At 40.6% G+C, this 16,307-nt stretch overlaps 1 protein-coding gene across 1 annotated transcript; it reads left to right on the top strand.

Moving 5' to 3' along the window:
* The first annotated feature begins 226 nt into the window (after positions 1 to 226).
* On the top strand, positions 227 to 16,098 carry FAM20B (family with sequence similarity 20, member B). The gene is made up of 7 exons (XM_009892847.1): positions 227 to 757; positions 3,101 to 3,187; positions 5,506 to 5,615; positions 7,835 to 8,006; positions 10,698 to 10,889; positions 13,173 to 13,232; positions 15,006 to 16,098. The coding sequence occupies exons 1-7, from the start codon at positions 381 to 383 to the stop codon at positions 15,235 to 15,237; spliced, it is 1,230 nt and encodes a 409-aa protein (XP_009891149.1). The 5' UTR covers positions 227 to 380; the 3' UTR covers positions 15,238 to 16,098.
* The last annotated feature ends 209 nt before the right edge of the window (positions 16,099 to 16,307 follow it).

The following is a 16,307-nucleotide window of genomic DNA, read 5'->3' as shown; positions in this document are numbered from 1 at the left end:
TGATTTCAGCTGTGTAGAGATGCTATCAGGCATTTTTCCTTTTTGTGCAGATCACTGAAAGGCTACAGGAAGACAGCAAACCTCATGTGTTTTAATAGAAGTGTTTGGGTTTTAGCATACAAGTGTACGTAAGTGCAGACTTATGTTCCAAGAATAAACTTGATTTTGAGTTTGGTGGGATCTGCAGGAGTGCAGTTTTGTAAATTTGTGTTTTGATTATTTTTAGGGGTACCAGAAGATGCTTCAGTGGTGATACCTCTTTCACAATGCAAGTTATGACTGAAATTCATTAACTAACATCCCCTTCCTCACCCTGATCTCCAATAGACTTCCTGTAACGCTTGGAAGAAAGGGTCAGGGGAGAAGGGTTGAAGGTCATCATGAAGCTAAAGCAGCGAGTTGTGCTGTTGGCCATTCTCCTTGTCATCTTCATTTTCACAAAAGTTTTCCTCATTGACAACTTGGACACCTCAGCTGCCAACCGGGAGGACCAGCGCGCCTTTCACCGTATGATGGCAAGCCTCCATGTAGAACTGGACCCCCGGCTTGATCATACGTTGCAGTCCCCTTGGGAGATTGCAGCCCAATGGGTGGTGCCCCGGGAGGTGTATCCTGAGGAGACGCCAGAGCTAGGGGCTGTTATGCATGCCATGACAACAAAGAAAATCGTAAAAGCCGATGTGGGATACAAAGGGACCCAACTGAAAGCTTTGCTAATACTTGAAGGAGGACAGAAGGTTGTCTTCAAACCCAAGAGGTAAATATTGCCTTCAATGACTGAATTAATAACTGCTTTATGTATTTTTTTTATCTCCATGTTGTTGCCTTAATGTTTGAGTTACAAATTTATACATAAATGGAAAGGCCATTCTGTTATTTGTGAGAGAGACAGTATAGAGCCTTGCTGGCCCTCTAGTAACGTTAGGTTGCTCTGCCAACATCTCTCAGGGTGCATAGCTTTGATAGTCAAACAGCCTGTCTTTAGGTTAAAAGAATAATCACAGTGTTCAGCCCTGAGGGAATGTTGGTTAAAACTGATGTTTCTAAGCAGTATCTTGTGGAAGTGCAGGTTCTGGCAGTGCAGAGACAAGTCTGCCTACTCTTTCTGAGTAAGGGTCATGTCAAGCTGCCATGAGAGAATGCAGTGCAAGAACAGGGAAGGAGTGGAAGTTGATGGTGGTCTTAAAAGTATATCTGGATGTCTGGTGTAGCTGCATGAAGACTGTAAAATGGCACGGTAGGTCAGAGTGAAAGCCCCTGAGTTTCCTGTCTGCCAATAGTGAATACTGGAGGACCAATGTAAGAATGGGCGAGTAGCGATACTTCCTTGGTATGGCCTCTGTTTACAGTGAACCTCAGGGAAATTTGATGTGATTGAACATTTATGAAGAGTCTTGTGCACATCTGTAAAGCTTTTTGAACTGTTTGCCTTTGGGGAAAAGGAGAAGAAAGAAAAATGTAAAAAAAGTAAGGCAGGTGTGTTTTATGGAGTGCACTGCAAATGTAAAGTGTTGTCAGCACAGAATGAGTACATCTCTCTGCAAAGGATATTGGGTTGAGCAAGCGTGAAGTTTTTTTGTCATGTTAATGAATTATTAGAGAATGAGGGAAAAATCTGCCCTCCACTTCTTGAATTCACAGGCCTGTTTCTGTATGGTCAGCTATGGGTCTGGCTAGAGCTTCGCTGTGGGCTGGACTGTGATTAAACAGTGTGAACCTTTCACACAGAAGTCTTGGTGGTACGACAGGCGCCTTGTCTAATAAATGCAGTAACAAGACATGGCATTTCTATAGTGCTTTCTGTATAAGTGAGTGCTGTAAAGCATTTCACCAAGCATTAAATTACATTCCCATAATGGAACGTCTGTGCAGGCAAACACAGTGACTATGCTCCATCAAGGATATGTACAGCTGGGAATGTTTATAGGAGCGCTAGACAGTTTATAGGAATGCTAGACAGTATGGCAGTAGCCATACTGGTAAACCCATGTTCTGTTTGTGACTGGTGAATAGCTAGGCTTGTAGGTAGAGTCTTGTTCTGTCATTGCAAGATAGTTTCTTTAACTAGGTTTTGTCCTGAAAGGTATGTGAAAGTTATTAGTAAAAACCGTTCTGAGAAAACTTACTGGTTGGGGAAAAAGAATGAATTCTCTTGATTTGCCGCCTTTGCTCTAGAAAGGACTAGATGCCTGCTGTGCATGGAGGCAAGAAGTTGGTTGCGTTTTGCCAATAAGTTTTAGCTCCGCAGTTTTCAAAATGTGACCATGTTTTCAAAAGCCTGCTGTAAGTACATACAAAAGACCTGACTGCAAGGACATGTCGTGAGGGTTAGCTGTCTCATTTCAAAATTACTTGAAATCCAGCCTAATTGTGGTTTTTTATGCTCATCTGAAGCATGCTTCTTAGGTACTGTCTAGACCAGATTCAAATGTCATGAATCTCGAAGTTTGTGTTTGTCTTGACTATTTAGGTAACATCTATTAAAAAAAAAAAAAGGGGGAGCAAAAGCCCACCATTTCAGCAAAATATACCATTGTTGTTGTAATGAGTGTCTAATTTCTATTTCTTGCTGTTCATTGTGTCTTTTCTCCAGCAGAATAAAGGGTCTTTTTATATCCAGTATTGTCCTCAGATTCATGCTTGCTGATCGTCTAGTTAGTAAAGATTGCGTTTGGCTTTTCTTCCACAATATCAAATTGTATTTTCATGTTAATCTACAATCCATTCTAACCCCAAAATCATTTGTGGAGTTGCTGCTTTCCAGTATAAATAGTCCCCTGTTCTGTAGCTCTGTCTGCGCTCTTTGTTCTTAGATGTGACTTGGCATATGGTTGAATTCAAACTCATTAGTTTGAATGGGCACTGCTTCCCAAACTGTTGAGACCACTGTACATTACTGACCTTTCCTCCTTATTTACTGCTTCAGAAGTCTGTATGCTATTTAATCTCATTAATAATTTTTCTCTCTACCGTTGGCAATCATTTTGAAAGTGACCCAGACTCTCTTTAACATAGCATAGTTATCGCACTTGTTATTCTGAACAGCAGAGTTGATGCGAATCCTGCATGAATCACTTTATTTGACTTCTTTCAATTACAGATATGCCAGGGATTATGTAGTGGAAGGAGAACCATATGCTGGCTATGACAGACACAACGCAGAAGTGGCAGCCTTTCACTTGGATAGGTATGGGACTACTGGGTTACCTGGTTTTATTGTCTCTGGTAAACGCTTTTCAGGGTTGGCAAAAAAGGGGTCCATTGAAGAATACACCTCAGATATGAGCTATTTCTAAACCTGCCAATGTATCGCACTGAAGCCAAAAAGAAAAATTATTAGCTTTTTTGTGAAACTTCATCTTGAAGATCTGTGCAAGATTCCTAACATTTAAGATTTGTTTGAGAAATCTGAAAAGGAGAATGAGCATTGAAACAACTGGTGTTTAATATTATATGGAAGAAAGAGCTTTGCCAAATCCCGTGGAAGAGTCTGAAGTGCTGAATGTATGTGTTAAGTTAATGTCCAGTATGCTAAAAAGTTAAGTCTAATGTCTAGTCTAAAAATTTAGTCTAGACTAAATATGAATCGGTGCATCCTAGAGGAAAAATGGCTATTTGTATATTTGTTATATTCAGGAGTACCCAGGTGGTTTTGTGGACCTGAGCTGGAGGTGCAATTACCAGAAGAAAAAGAAAGTTACAAGACATACAAAGAATGGGGTAGAAAATATGGAACACTGAATGTCAATAGTTATAAAATATGAGTTAAGAGGTGCAGTTTCATCTAGAATAAATGAGCGCAGTCTTGGTCTCCTTATTATAAGGGGACTATGTTGGCACTTTGAAGAAGGTTTCTGAAGATAAAGATGTGAAAACTTACATGGAGAGACTTAAAATCTTGGGAAGGGGAATAAGGAGGGACAAATAGAATAGTTGAACTTAAACTGAGGTTTCTCAGTACGTAAGTAAGAGGCTCATCACTACTTTCTCAGTACGTAAGTAAGAGGCTCATTACCTCTTCTCTCATCACAGAGGCTCTCTTCATCAAGAGGCTGAATTCATAGGTGGTAAAATATACGTTTGTTAGTCCTAATTCATCTGTGGAGCTCATTGCACAGGCAATGGAAGTCTGTAATTCTAGGAAGGTTTGGTGATAACTGGTTGTGTAATCCTATTGCTGCTGTTGCATTCTTGAGGTGGTGGGCCAAAATTGGAGTATTTTAAGACCAAAGAAAGATGATATAGCCAGGTGTCTGTTGTCTATTTATGCTTTCAAGAAACATACAGGCTTCAGTTTCCCTGAAAAAGCAGTGATCAAACATTATAAAGCAACAATTCAAAGCCTCTTTCCAATGTCTGAACCCCTCTTTCTCAGCTCTTCCTTGCTGTCTATTTGGTTGTGGTTTTGTGCTTGTTTGTTTTGCCTTTCTCCTCTCTCTGTGGGTTTGAAAAGATAGGTACAGGTTTTCCAGATCTAAGCTCTGTGTTTATTTACTTGGAACACCTGTATTTTCTCAAGCTGTACATAATTCCCTGTATTGGCTATGAATTTTGTCTTTATGCATACATGATTTGTTCAGGCAGACATTTTGTGTTGCTCTTTCTTAGAGGTATTTTATACTTATGGAAGGGGATTTACTCATTGAATATCTAAAAAAAAAAAAAATACTTTGCAGCTGTTAGAGTGACTCTTCCAGTCTCTCTAGAATGTAGATTGTCCCTTTTGCAGAAGGGACAGTATCTTTTCAGTCTTTTTTTTTTTTTTTTTTATGCAGAGACTGCTAAAAGGGTATCAGAAGTAGATTAAGAGAGTTGGGGCTGACATTGTACTGATGTTTGTGCTCTTCCTGTAAGCACTTTTTTCATTTGTGGTGACAGCGCAAAGACTGTGGCAGACATGGGAGTGGAATCTGGATCTTGTGACTGCAAGTTTTATGATTATTCTTCCCACCTCTCTTTTTTTTCAGACACTTCAGACATTTATTTTTGTACTGCCGTTCTCTCTTCCCTTCTCCCCACCCATGCCAAGCAAAATAACTCCTAGATTGTTTACTTTCAAGTATAATTGAATTGGGCTTAAACATAACATTTTAATAGATACCAGTTCCCACAAACTATAAATGATCTTTCCAGGTGACCAGCCCAAAGGCCATATGGTTACTGCTTCAGCCTGTACCCAAGACAGATGATGTATATTTCTGCTATGAGGTCTGATTTCTGAGAGTTGGAGCATGGTGCATCCTGAGTTGCTCTGCTGCAAATGCTCTAATAAAGGAGTGTCACTGGTGGCCTATAAAGCCAGTTTAACATCCAGGCAACTAAGAAAAATTAGTTTCTTTACTTTGCCTTGGAGAAGAGAGGAGATTGCTGCAGGGTTCCAACTTTATTCTTTGGTCTCAGTCATCTCAATTTCAGACTATGGCACAGAGACTGTGTTTTTGTTTTGTTTTAGATCTGCTGCCTATGTTGCAAATTCTCATGTCATGTTTTTTCATCCCAAATCAGAATTCTGGGTTTCCGACGAGCTCCATTGGTGGTTGGCAGGTTTGTGAACCTACGTACAGAGATCAAACCGGTTGCCACAGAGCAGCTTCTGGGTACCTTCATGACTGTGGGTAAGTGGATTCCATGGATTGTGCAATCCAGTAAAGAAAAACGTGTAATGAGAAAAAGAACCATGGGAATCTGACCCAGTTATGGAACAGTTAACTATGATACAGGAAACTGGTAAGTCTCTTTCGGTGCCAAGAGAGATCGTAACGCTTGTGTAACCCCATTTGGCAGGGGAGGAGGACTTTATTCTCTCCATGTAGTTTTTCCCTCTGCAACTTTCCTGTGTTCCCTCATGCTGATGTTACAGATGAGATTTTTTCTGAGTAAGAATTTTCTCTCTGCTGTCAGAGGTGGTTAGAAAAGTCTATGATTAGACCTGAAAGGAAAAAAAACGGAATTTTATTTAATGTGAACACAGTGGTGATTTGGGCTGATTTATAGAACCAATGCATGAGTTGGTGTTAGGTGTTGTTTGTGCTACATTGGAGTCTGCTGAGCATTCATAACTAAATGTGTCAGAATTTCCGTATGTTGTTTACAGTAATAATGCAGCGAAGGGCACTTAATGGGAATTATTAATGTGAACTCCTACCAGGTGACCCTTAAGCACCAAGAAATTACTTATGCTGCAGCCTCAACTCCTTCAGGCTTTTCATAAAATAGCCAATTATTACTCTTTTTTAAATAAGAAGACTCTAGAGATGATTGTTCATTACCACTGATAAATACATGTGCCTGTGTATATTTCTATTACAAGCACTGTTGGTAGTCTCACCTACTAAGTTTGCCTAACACTTTCAGTTACAAGGTGTAACTTTCAGATGAGCGTTGCTCTGTCTTGCCAAACTCTTTTTGCATTCAGATTGGGTGTCTGCCTCAGGCAGACTTTACTTTTTCTAATTTCAGCCAAGATAACTAAGCAGTTTTCTAGCAAATACACTGACTTGAAAAGTATGGCTCCAGAAATTTTTATTGCCTTTCCTTAGATTCCTTGGAACTGCCGGTTCTGCAAAGCATGAAGCAAAGAAATGGGTGGATCTGGGGAGAGGATTGTGATCTCTTGTGCACCCAAATTTGACCAAGTTTCTTATGTTTTGAAGAAAAGATAATTCACACGTACTCAGTGGAGATTTGCTAGAGTTGCAGCTAGAATCTCAAAGAATTCCGTCTCTTGCTAGACCTGCTGCAGGCCATGGATAGGAAGAGAGACTTGCAGGGCTTTCTATACAAATAAGAGATCTGGTCTGCTGGAAGCTCTTATGCTGTAAATTTTCATGCATCTAATGTCCTGAAGTTGTCTAACTGGGATACTGGCAGCAAAAGAGCCAGGCTTGGATGGAAGACTGCAAAGGAGGGCTGGCTGGCTGAGGAATTGTGATGTGGGGTTTGGGCCCATGGTGTAAGGATGGAAAGTGAAAAACACGTCTTTCAGTGAACTGGGCCTGGTTTGGGGAGGACGCTGGATTTAAAGGACAGGGAATAAGTGGAATCACAAAGTGAGATATTGGTTGAATATTTTGGAAGAACATCTCTTGAGTATGGAACTGGAATTGACTTGGCAAGAGTCACGTGAACGCAGGTTAGGAAAAGTTAAGCTAAAAATGTTAATCTAAGCTGTGTAGATTACACTATGCTACAGGCTACATAGGCCTTAATGGACTAAAGACTGCAGGGTTTCATTGTTCCTCTCCTGTCAGAAGATGCTTATGAAACTTTTGACAGATCCGTACTCCTAGGTCATATCAGAATGACAGCTTGTTTATGTTTCCCCTGCTGAATCAGCTCACATAACTGAGAAGTGTGACAGGTCTCAGGGCTCCAAATCAATTTGAGTTCTGCTTAGTCTTCTTTCACATGTCTCTTTTTGGTCAACTTTTTCAAAGAAGTGGAAAATCTGATGCATGAAGTGTGAAATTTAAAAATCAAGCAGTGCTAAGGTTGTAAAGTCAGGGTCCTAAGGACTAGGAAAGGATCACAAAAACCTGTTGATAGTGCAGTGTTGTATTAAGTCTTGGTGTGATAAAAACATCAGAAAATATAATTACTCTCTCCTTTGAATATTAGTCTTCAATGTTGCTTTGAATGAATAGATGACGGTTTTGATGCTTTTTTGAGCCTCTCCCTCTCAGAAATAGGAAGCATGAGGTCAAGTGCAGTGAAATCCTATTGCAGGGAAGGCTTTGCTGCAACAATATGCTTCTCAGTTTCAGTTGGCATCCCTTGGATTAAGTTCTACTCTTTTGATACCTCTTTTTTTTTTTTTTTTTTTTTTTTTTGTAAGGTAATAACACTTGCTTCTATGGGAAGTGCTACTATTGTCGGGAAACAGAACCAGCTTGTGCAGATGGGGACATCATGGAGGGGTCGGTTACTCTGTGGCTGCCAGATGTCTGGCCTCTTCAGAAGCATCGGCACCCATGGGGTAGGACTTACCGTGAAGGCAAACTTGCCAGGTATGAGAACATGATAGGGTTATTCTTTATGTGTGATAATTTGTACTGGAAGTACCCTCGAAATACAGTGGCTAATTAAGGAGCAAGTATTCTTGAAACCTAGAGTTTTGCTGACAAATTTTTTTTTTTTTCTTGATACAGCAGTAGAAGCCAAGAAGTCTAGGATGAGATTTAAATTAAAATAAGCAAGAAAGAAATCTTGTTTTCCACAATACTAAGTGCTGTTCTTTTCCTACTTTTTGCCCGGAACAGAACTCCACCATACAATCACTCCAAGCTCTGAAATTCTTGGCCCTGGGCAAACCAAGATTCCTCTCTTGTGCCACTAGACCTTCTTTTGACACTGTGCCTCTCTGTGGCCCACTAAAATATGGTAGCACTGTGGTGTTTTCTGCCAGACCTGATTTCCTGATCCTCGTAGTTTGTTTCAAGAGCTGTGGAGCTGGTTTAGCTTAAGTAGGTAGTACTGAAAAGTTCTTTGCTTTGAATAGCATCAGTATTTGGTGACCATGCTCAGCAGCTAACGCATGCTTTCAGAGAAGGACAAACATGGGATCTAGCAGTCTTGTACTGTAGATGTAACGTGTCCGAGTATTAGGGTTGGAGATGTTTTTGCCGTGACCAGAGCAGATGGTTTTGAGCTTAGTAAATTTTCCCAAATCTGTCCTGAGCAAGTGAATGGAAAGAGACTTTTTAGTCCTTGATCCAAAATATCCGTTGATTTCCAATAACATGTTTGTTCAGAAAGAATCTCATCCAAAGTCTTCATTGAATTGTTTTAGAGTACAGTTTGATTTTTGACCAGCAGATGTTATCTCCTTTTCAACAGGTCAAAATCAGCTGTATCTAGTACGTGGTAAATTGCAGTAATGAATCGCCTGAATTTCTTGGAGGTGTTTCTTTCTTTAAGAGACTGTTTTTCATCATAAACTGCCTGCTTGCACAGGAGTTTACCCTGATACCTATGTTCATTTGATATTCGCTGTATTTTAAACTTACTTGCTCTTGCCTTGTTCAGATGGGATTGCATGGTTCTGTTGTTTTGCACCTCGTCACGTTGCGCTTTTCACTTTGAGAGCATCAGGAGAATTGAACATTCTAGATGTCATGCTCTCCTTTTTCTTTGTCTGGTAATTATGGAAAAATAACTTCAGAATTTTTTTTCCAGATTGAGCTGCTTCTACTCTGTCCTGAGGTGACCTTTTGAACATAATTCCTACAGTCACATTAGCGTACATAATTTTTAATGGGCATGTAACAGATAAAATCCCTGACCTTCAAAGTCCTATGCTGATACAATATGAGTGATCAGAAATAAATGTCGGAGAAAGGTCTCTCTTGAAAATCTGAATGGAAAATGAGAAGAGGGAGCATACTATATCTGAAAAATTGTTGCAAGGAAATTAAGTACTGATCTAAAATAAAACAAGAGGACAGAGAAACACTTGAGGGAGAGAGGGATGTAGCATAAAATGTGTCCAGTACAAGGAGTACGTTGTGAGCTTTGTGCCGTAAGTTGGAATGTGAGTTGCACCTTGATGCAAAAGAAAGAGGGAACTAGAGACAGCATTTGAGGAGTGTGTGTGACATGTCAACAGAAACACTCAGAAGATAATTTTTGACCGCTCTGATTTGGATAACTGGAGGAAAGATGGGTTGTTGGGAGCTTAGGCTCCAGACCTCTAGAAGATCAGGCGGGGTATGTGGCAGTTCTAGTAGGTAAATTCTGATTTTCTCCCTGCTTTTATGACTCTGTGCAATTTTGAGCATGTCAGCGAGTCTCTCCAGCTTGTGTTGCCTCCATTTCTGTTTCCAATTCACAGATGGTTTAAGGCATTTCCAACTTAACTGCTATTTTGTGAAGGATTGTTTCAGTCCTTACGTGGAAGAAGTTATAGATGTACTTGTTATTTAGGTTGACAGATGGAAAGAATATACACCAGAGATTTGGCTGTTTGGTGGTGGTGTTGCATAGCTTTGAAAACTGTAAAGAAGAAAATAAGAAAATTTAAAATCTTAGCTTTAGAGAATTGAGACGTGACATTCCTGTTATAAGACCGCAAGTACATGCCTAGGTTGTGTGCAGAAGGAGAGGAGAGAAAGGGGAAGCTTGAAATCTTGCCAGTGGAGAAGAAGGTGAGAGACTCCAAAAGGAAGGTAGGGACGAAAGACACAACTGTGAGTGAAGGATAATGAACACATATGAGGCCATTCTCAGGACAGAGGAGGTCATTGGTAACCACGATGAGATTATTTGCATTAGGAAGAAAAAATGAAGAGGATCACTGGAAAGCAAGACTGATGGAAACAGGTCGAGGCAATAGGAATAGACACAGTACTTGAAGTCCTTAGTTAGGAAGTTAAGGAAGGCAATTTACTACGGTAATCTTGCTGTGAGGCAGCCCAACTACTTCTGAATTGTGAGCAGTGAGGAAGCAAATTCTGACCTTGATTCCTGTAGAAAGATGATGTGTAACCTTGCACTGAAACTATAGCTTGCTCCATATGCTCAGGTGTTAATACAGGATTTAGTCTTTTAATAAAACAATTCTGTCTAGCTGTTTCTTCTTTATATAGCCTTGACTGTTGTGCTCACCTTTACGCACTTGTAAGTGAATAAAGGGGCAGCTATAAATACCTTTGGTGTGCACTCCTCAAAGATTTGATTTTGCTCCTCTTGGTGGCCTGCAGGTGGGAGTATGATGAAAGCTATTGTGATGCCGTGAAGAAGACTTCACCATATGACTCGGGCCCTCGTCTCCTTGATATCATTGACACCGCCATCTTTGACTATTTGATTGGGAACGCTGACCGGCATCATTATGAGAGTTTCCAGGATGATGAAGGAGCCAGTATGCTCATCCTCCTGGATAATGCCAAAAGGTGAGGGTGTGGGAAATCCTGGTGGCCAGGCAGTGGCGAGCACAAGGGCACACATTTTGTCTGCTCTGCATCTCTCTTTTTTTCTTTCTCTCACTAATTTTTTCATTAATACCTTTTGTGCTAGAAATCCAAAGCTTGCTTTCTTCTAGAAATTACTCACCAAATATTAGGGTGTGATGCTTACTCTGTGCTCTAGATACTATCACTGCTTTGGGCAAAGTCTTAAACTACAGAAACACCCAAATTAGCACAGTATGACCTTTTTTCACCAAGCAACTTTCTAAGGTTTGCTTGTGTCTCTCCTCCTATCCCCAGAAAAGCCTCTCCTTTTTATGCTTTTAATTAATGGAAGATTAAAAACTTACTGATTATTATTTACCTGGGAGTATTAGTGAATGCCATAGTAAAAGTAGATCTTTTCAAAACGTGTTTGAATAATTTGGCATTCCCCGCCTTCTGGATCTGTCGGCTCTGGCTTTAAAAGGTTAAAAGTTTAAAATGGAGATAGAACTGATACTGAGAGCAAAATATGATGACATCCTAAGCGTGGGCATTAACTATTATCGAAACAAAAATGAAGCATGTGATAACTGAGAGGAACTGATGAGAAGTCCTCTTGAGGCCAAACTTTACTCTTAAGCATATGTGTGTAAAATGTGAGTTGATCTGTCTTTGCTATAGTTTTTGTGTATTGGCTGGCATAGTTTAAGTTAAAAATCCTATGGAAGATACAGCCTTGTTTAAATCATAACAATTTGGTTATTTTTTCTTAAAAACAAAGATAACCAATTCTACTTTCTCGTTATTTAGTCCAGAGGCTCCTGAGGTTTTTTTCTGATGGGCACTACCATCTGCAGTGAAAGTGAGCTTCCCCTTCTGCAGATGGAGCAGCTTCTGGTGGTTACCTCTGGCGGTTCCTGTGCCAGACTCTGCTCTGCAGTGGCTTTGCATACCACTTACATGACATGTACACGGAAGTTGAGACCTCTGATCTAGACAGATCCTTGAAAGGCTTGGAGTTTCTTTCCCCGTTTGCCTTTTGTATAGTGGATTCCTTCCTTCCTTTGTTTCTAGTTTGTCTGCAGTGGCTGAGTTGAGTATTTTGTCTTTATGCATCAGTCTGTTCAGTAACACTTCTTCAGTTATGTCAGGAGGATGCATTCCACCTTGGGACTGCTTAATTCTTGCTGCTTTCGGACTGCTTTAGGTGAATTTGGCAAAAAAAATTTCTTTCTGTAATGCTCTGGCCATGTGCTGGGAGGAAATTAATGTATTAGTCGCTGGAAGTGAATGTGACAGTTGAAGGTTATGTCAGACATTTCATTATGTTATGTGCTTATAATGTTATGAAAATATTTCCGGTGGGGCTTTGCAGGCCCAGAAGTAAATTGTATTCTTGACAGCTTAAGTAAAGTTCTTTCAGCTCCTTTGAGATAAGGGGTAGGGGGACAATTTTTTCATGGAATCTTAGAATATCTCAAGATGGAAGGGACCCATAAGGATCATTGAGTCCAACTTCCTGCTATTCCCAGGACTACCTAAAACTAAACCATATGACTAAGGGCATCGTCCAGACACCCCTTGGTGCCGTGACCACTTCCCTAGGGAGCTTATTCCAGTTTTAAAGCTACTAATAACAGAATTATTTGAGCGGAGTAATGCCAAACTGCTAGACTAAGTATATTTATTGAGGGGAAAGTTCTTTGTTGAAAACAGAGTTACGAGGAGGGGTGAAACTATTAAAAAAAGCATGTATTTAGGTGAAGCTTGAGATGCTGTGAAATCCTTTTGGCAAGCCTCCCTTAGAAAGTGTGGTCATTAAATGTTAAAGTTGATCACCTTGTTTGTTGAACTGTTGGTCTAGGCTTGGCCATCTAAACCAGCATGTGGCTGCTATTTTGTTCATTCCCTTTCCAGCTGTGTCAGACAGGCAAAGCTCCCGCTCTCTGTGTCCAGAATACCAATTATTCCTTTTCCTAGCTTCACAAGATGAGCTCAAGTTCTAAACTCCTCTGAAGCTTCTTTCTGAGGTGCCTTGGTCTGATAAAGAACTAGGTGTGCTGGTGTTGCTTCTGTTTATCCAGTACATTAGCTGATGTTCTTCAGACTTACAGCTGTAATTGGTCATAACCTGTTTATATTTTAATTTAAATGATTTGAGCTGTTGGAGCATGAAATTGCCTAGTATTGATTTTTTTTTTTTAATTCTTTGCAAATTTGTTGATGTTGAGAACAACATTAGGAGTTCAGCTGATTCACTTGGTTTTGATTTTTGCTTTTCAGCTTTGGAAATCCTGCCCTGGATGAAAGAAGTATCTTAGCTCCTCTTTATCAGTGCTGCATGTAAGTGAAATGCAGGGATGCTGTTCACTTTACTCATGCAATTGCTGTCCTTAGGTTTGCAATATAATTTTAAAGTTTGAAGCCTTCTGGTAAACTGCAAATGTTTGCTTGGGTACATAGTGCTTTGGTTTTTTGAGGTACTATATTTGTTTGATGTATTGTCACTGCTCAAGAAGCTGAGAAATGCATTTTCATTAAGGTAGTAAATCAGATGGTAGACTGTAGGAAGTAGTCTCACCTCCAGGTCACTGGTTCAAATCAATCCTTACTCAGTGTGACAGGTACTTTGCATCTGCAGCTGTCTGCATCCAGCTCCTGCCGAATAAAAGTTCACATCACAGTTTGAGTTCTCCCTGACAGAAGCTAAAGACTCAACGTGCCTGGCAACTGAACTACCTTCATTTCCAAATGTTCTTTCTAAATAAGACTGCAGCACTGCTCAGGGTGTTCCTTTCAAAGTGAAGTTTGTAGGGGTTTTGCAGGATTTTGTTTCTGCTTTGGCCTTGTGAGCTGTGTTTTTGTTTGTTTTCTTTTTAGAGGCTGTGACTTGTTGATTTGTTTTCTGTGGCTGTTCTCTCACCACGCCATTGCTACTTCTCATTAACAAATAGATAAATGTTCAAGGAAGAAAAATACTGATATATCAGTTTCCTGCCTCTGTTACTTCAAGATAACATCAACTCCTTTAAGCCTTCCAAATTAAGTATTTAGTTGAGAGTTCCTTGAGCCTGTCCTTGGAAGGCTCTATCTCCTGAATTCCTCAGGGCCTGTGAAACCTGGGAACTCTGCAGAAAGCCTGAGCTCTCAGCCCCTGCTTGCGCTAAGCAAGGCTCTATGCACGCTACAGTACACCTGGCCTACATTCTGCAAGATTCTTTTCGAATCCATATGGAGAACAGTTCCACTAAATGATTTTCAAATTCTTTAGTTTTCCTACATTAATTTTAAATTCATATTTAATTTCCTGCTTTATGAGGATCTTTTGGAGTGTCTCTCATCTAGATTCTCCCAAATGCAACCGTAAGAGAAGTTCATCTGTGTAAGAGACTTTGCAGTTTCCTGCTTTTCAGATATCCTTTCTTTCTGATGCCAGGCAAATGCCATATAAGAATTCATATACGTAATTGTTTTAACTACAGGTTCGTTACAACACTTTCTTATGTTGGTGGTTTCTTTAGAGGCCATCGGGGCCAAGAGTTTAGACCAGTGGTGCTAAAACACAAAAGTTTGGGGAAGAATCCCAAGAGACTTCACAGAACAAGACAGTTTTCAGATGGGCTGATACAAACAAGTTCAATGGCCAGTGTGGCAGAAAGATCACTCCTGTCTTCGCTTTCTTGGAAGTTCAGTCAACTGACTTTTGTCCTTTGTGATTAATTGTTGGTTAGTGATGCTCTTCCTGAGGTGACATGAGTTTTGTGTTTGAATTAACAGCCAGGCTGTTAATTTTCTTTCCTTTTCTTTCTTTTTCAAATTGTGTTTGGGAGGCCTCAGGACTGAAGAACTTCCTTGCTAGCAGTTGAAAGTGTGCCTGTATAACACAAGAAATACGTCACATTAGATTCTTTCTTCTTCACCTTCAATTTTCAAGTTTCGCTACTTAGATATTGCATATAATGCAGTTATACCTGGACCCTACCATCTCAAAACCACTTTTGTAATAAGACTCCATTCTTGAGATAACAGGTTCCCTCAAGAGGTTGGCTTTGGTATTGCTGATGGGACTTCAGCTAGACAGTGGTGTGGTGACGTGTGTGTTTGTTTCTTTTGCAGCATCCGGGTTTCTACCTGGAACAGACTTAATTACCTGAAGAATGGAGTACTGAAGTCTGCCTTAAAAACTGCTATGTCGCATGATCCCATCTCACCAGTGCTTTCTGACCCTCATCTGGATGCCCTAGACCAGCGGCTTCTCAGCATTCTGGCTACAGTGAAGCAGTGCACAGACCAGTTTGGGCCAGATGTTGTGCTGGTGGAAGACAGGATGACTCTGTCTCATTTGTAATTGTAGTGGAACACAGATGAAACTCCTTTTTTAAAAACAAACAAACAAAAAAGCGATAGAAAAACAGCACAATCAGTTCGGAAAGGCTGTGGCCAAGATGGACTGAAATGAACAGGCCAGAGAAACAGAGGTGACACTGGCTTTTACCTTGGGCTGACAGCAGTGAGAGGTGGGAAGTTGGAGCCTCAGACGGCTCAGTACCCGTAATGGCATCTTGGCCGTTGTGGTGTGTCCATTGCCGGCAGTGGACATCGCACTGGATAAAAATGGCTCTTGGTGTTGGTGGAAGTATGTGGAATACAGACACTAATTTGTGGACTGAATCTAGAGGGGACAAATGGAGACGAACAGTACCGTCCTCTCCCTTTCTCTTCCCCGCATATACTCTTGTGAGTTTTTGTCTGATTCAGGGTTGTACATAATCAGCTGTGAGCTGGTTAGGCATTTTACTGCTTCTTTAGAGAAAGAGGAAGTGGTGAATAAAATAATTATTAGACTGAAGAGTTGTGCCACCCCTCGGGGGTGGGATGTTCTTCTGAATGCCATTAGGGGTGGGTCGGGGGGACCTCTGCTACTCAGTTGTCTTTTCCTCAATAAAAGGCTGGGAAAGGGGTTTGCCTCATACGTGATAATGCTTCAGTGTTTTCGCTGAAGTCCTATCAAAGATTTATCCACAGGTTTGGAGATTTAGGGGAGGACAGGGTGGTTATACAGCACTTGGTAATTAAGAGGTTAAAGTAAGTTCCCACGTGTCCTGTCACTGTTTTCCATTTATAAGGAATCTGGCAAGGTCTGAGTAGAGAAAATATCCTTGCAGTCCTGTGTCCATGTTAACCAAATTTTCATTATATTGTATCTGAGGAGGAGGACAGAATCTGTCCTTGGAAGCAGGTTCTTTTAAGCGAGGTCATGCCTGTCACGCATTGCACTGGGAAAAGAGAGGTGTATTGCTGGACTTCCACAGTAACCAACAGCCATGGGCAAGGCTCTGAAGAGTGGAGGGAACCCTGAGCTGTGGTCTTTCTTCATCTCATATGGAGATATGCTTTCTGCTGCTCAATGTTGTAATC

The sequence above is a fragment of the Charadrius vociferus genome, unplaced genomic scaffold (assembly GCF_000708025.1).
Source record: "Charadrius vociferus isolate BGI_N301 unplaced genomic scaffold, ASM70802v2 scaffold39, whole genome shotgun sequence".
Classification (NCBI taxonomy): Eukaryota; Metazoa; Chordata; class Aves; order Charadriiformes; family Charadriidae; genus Charadrius; species Charadrius vociferus.
This window is presented reverse-complemented; position numbering and strand designations above follow the sequence as displayed.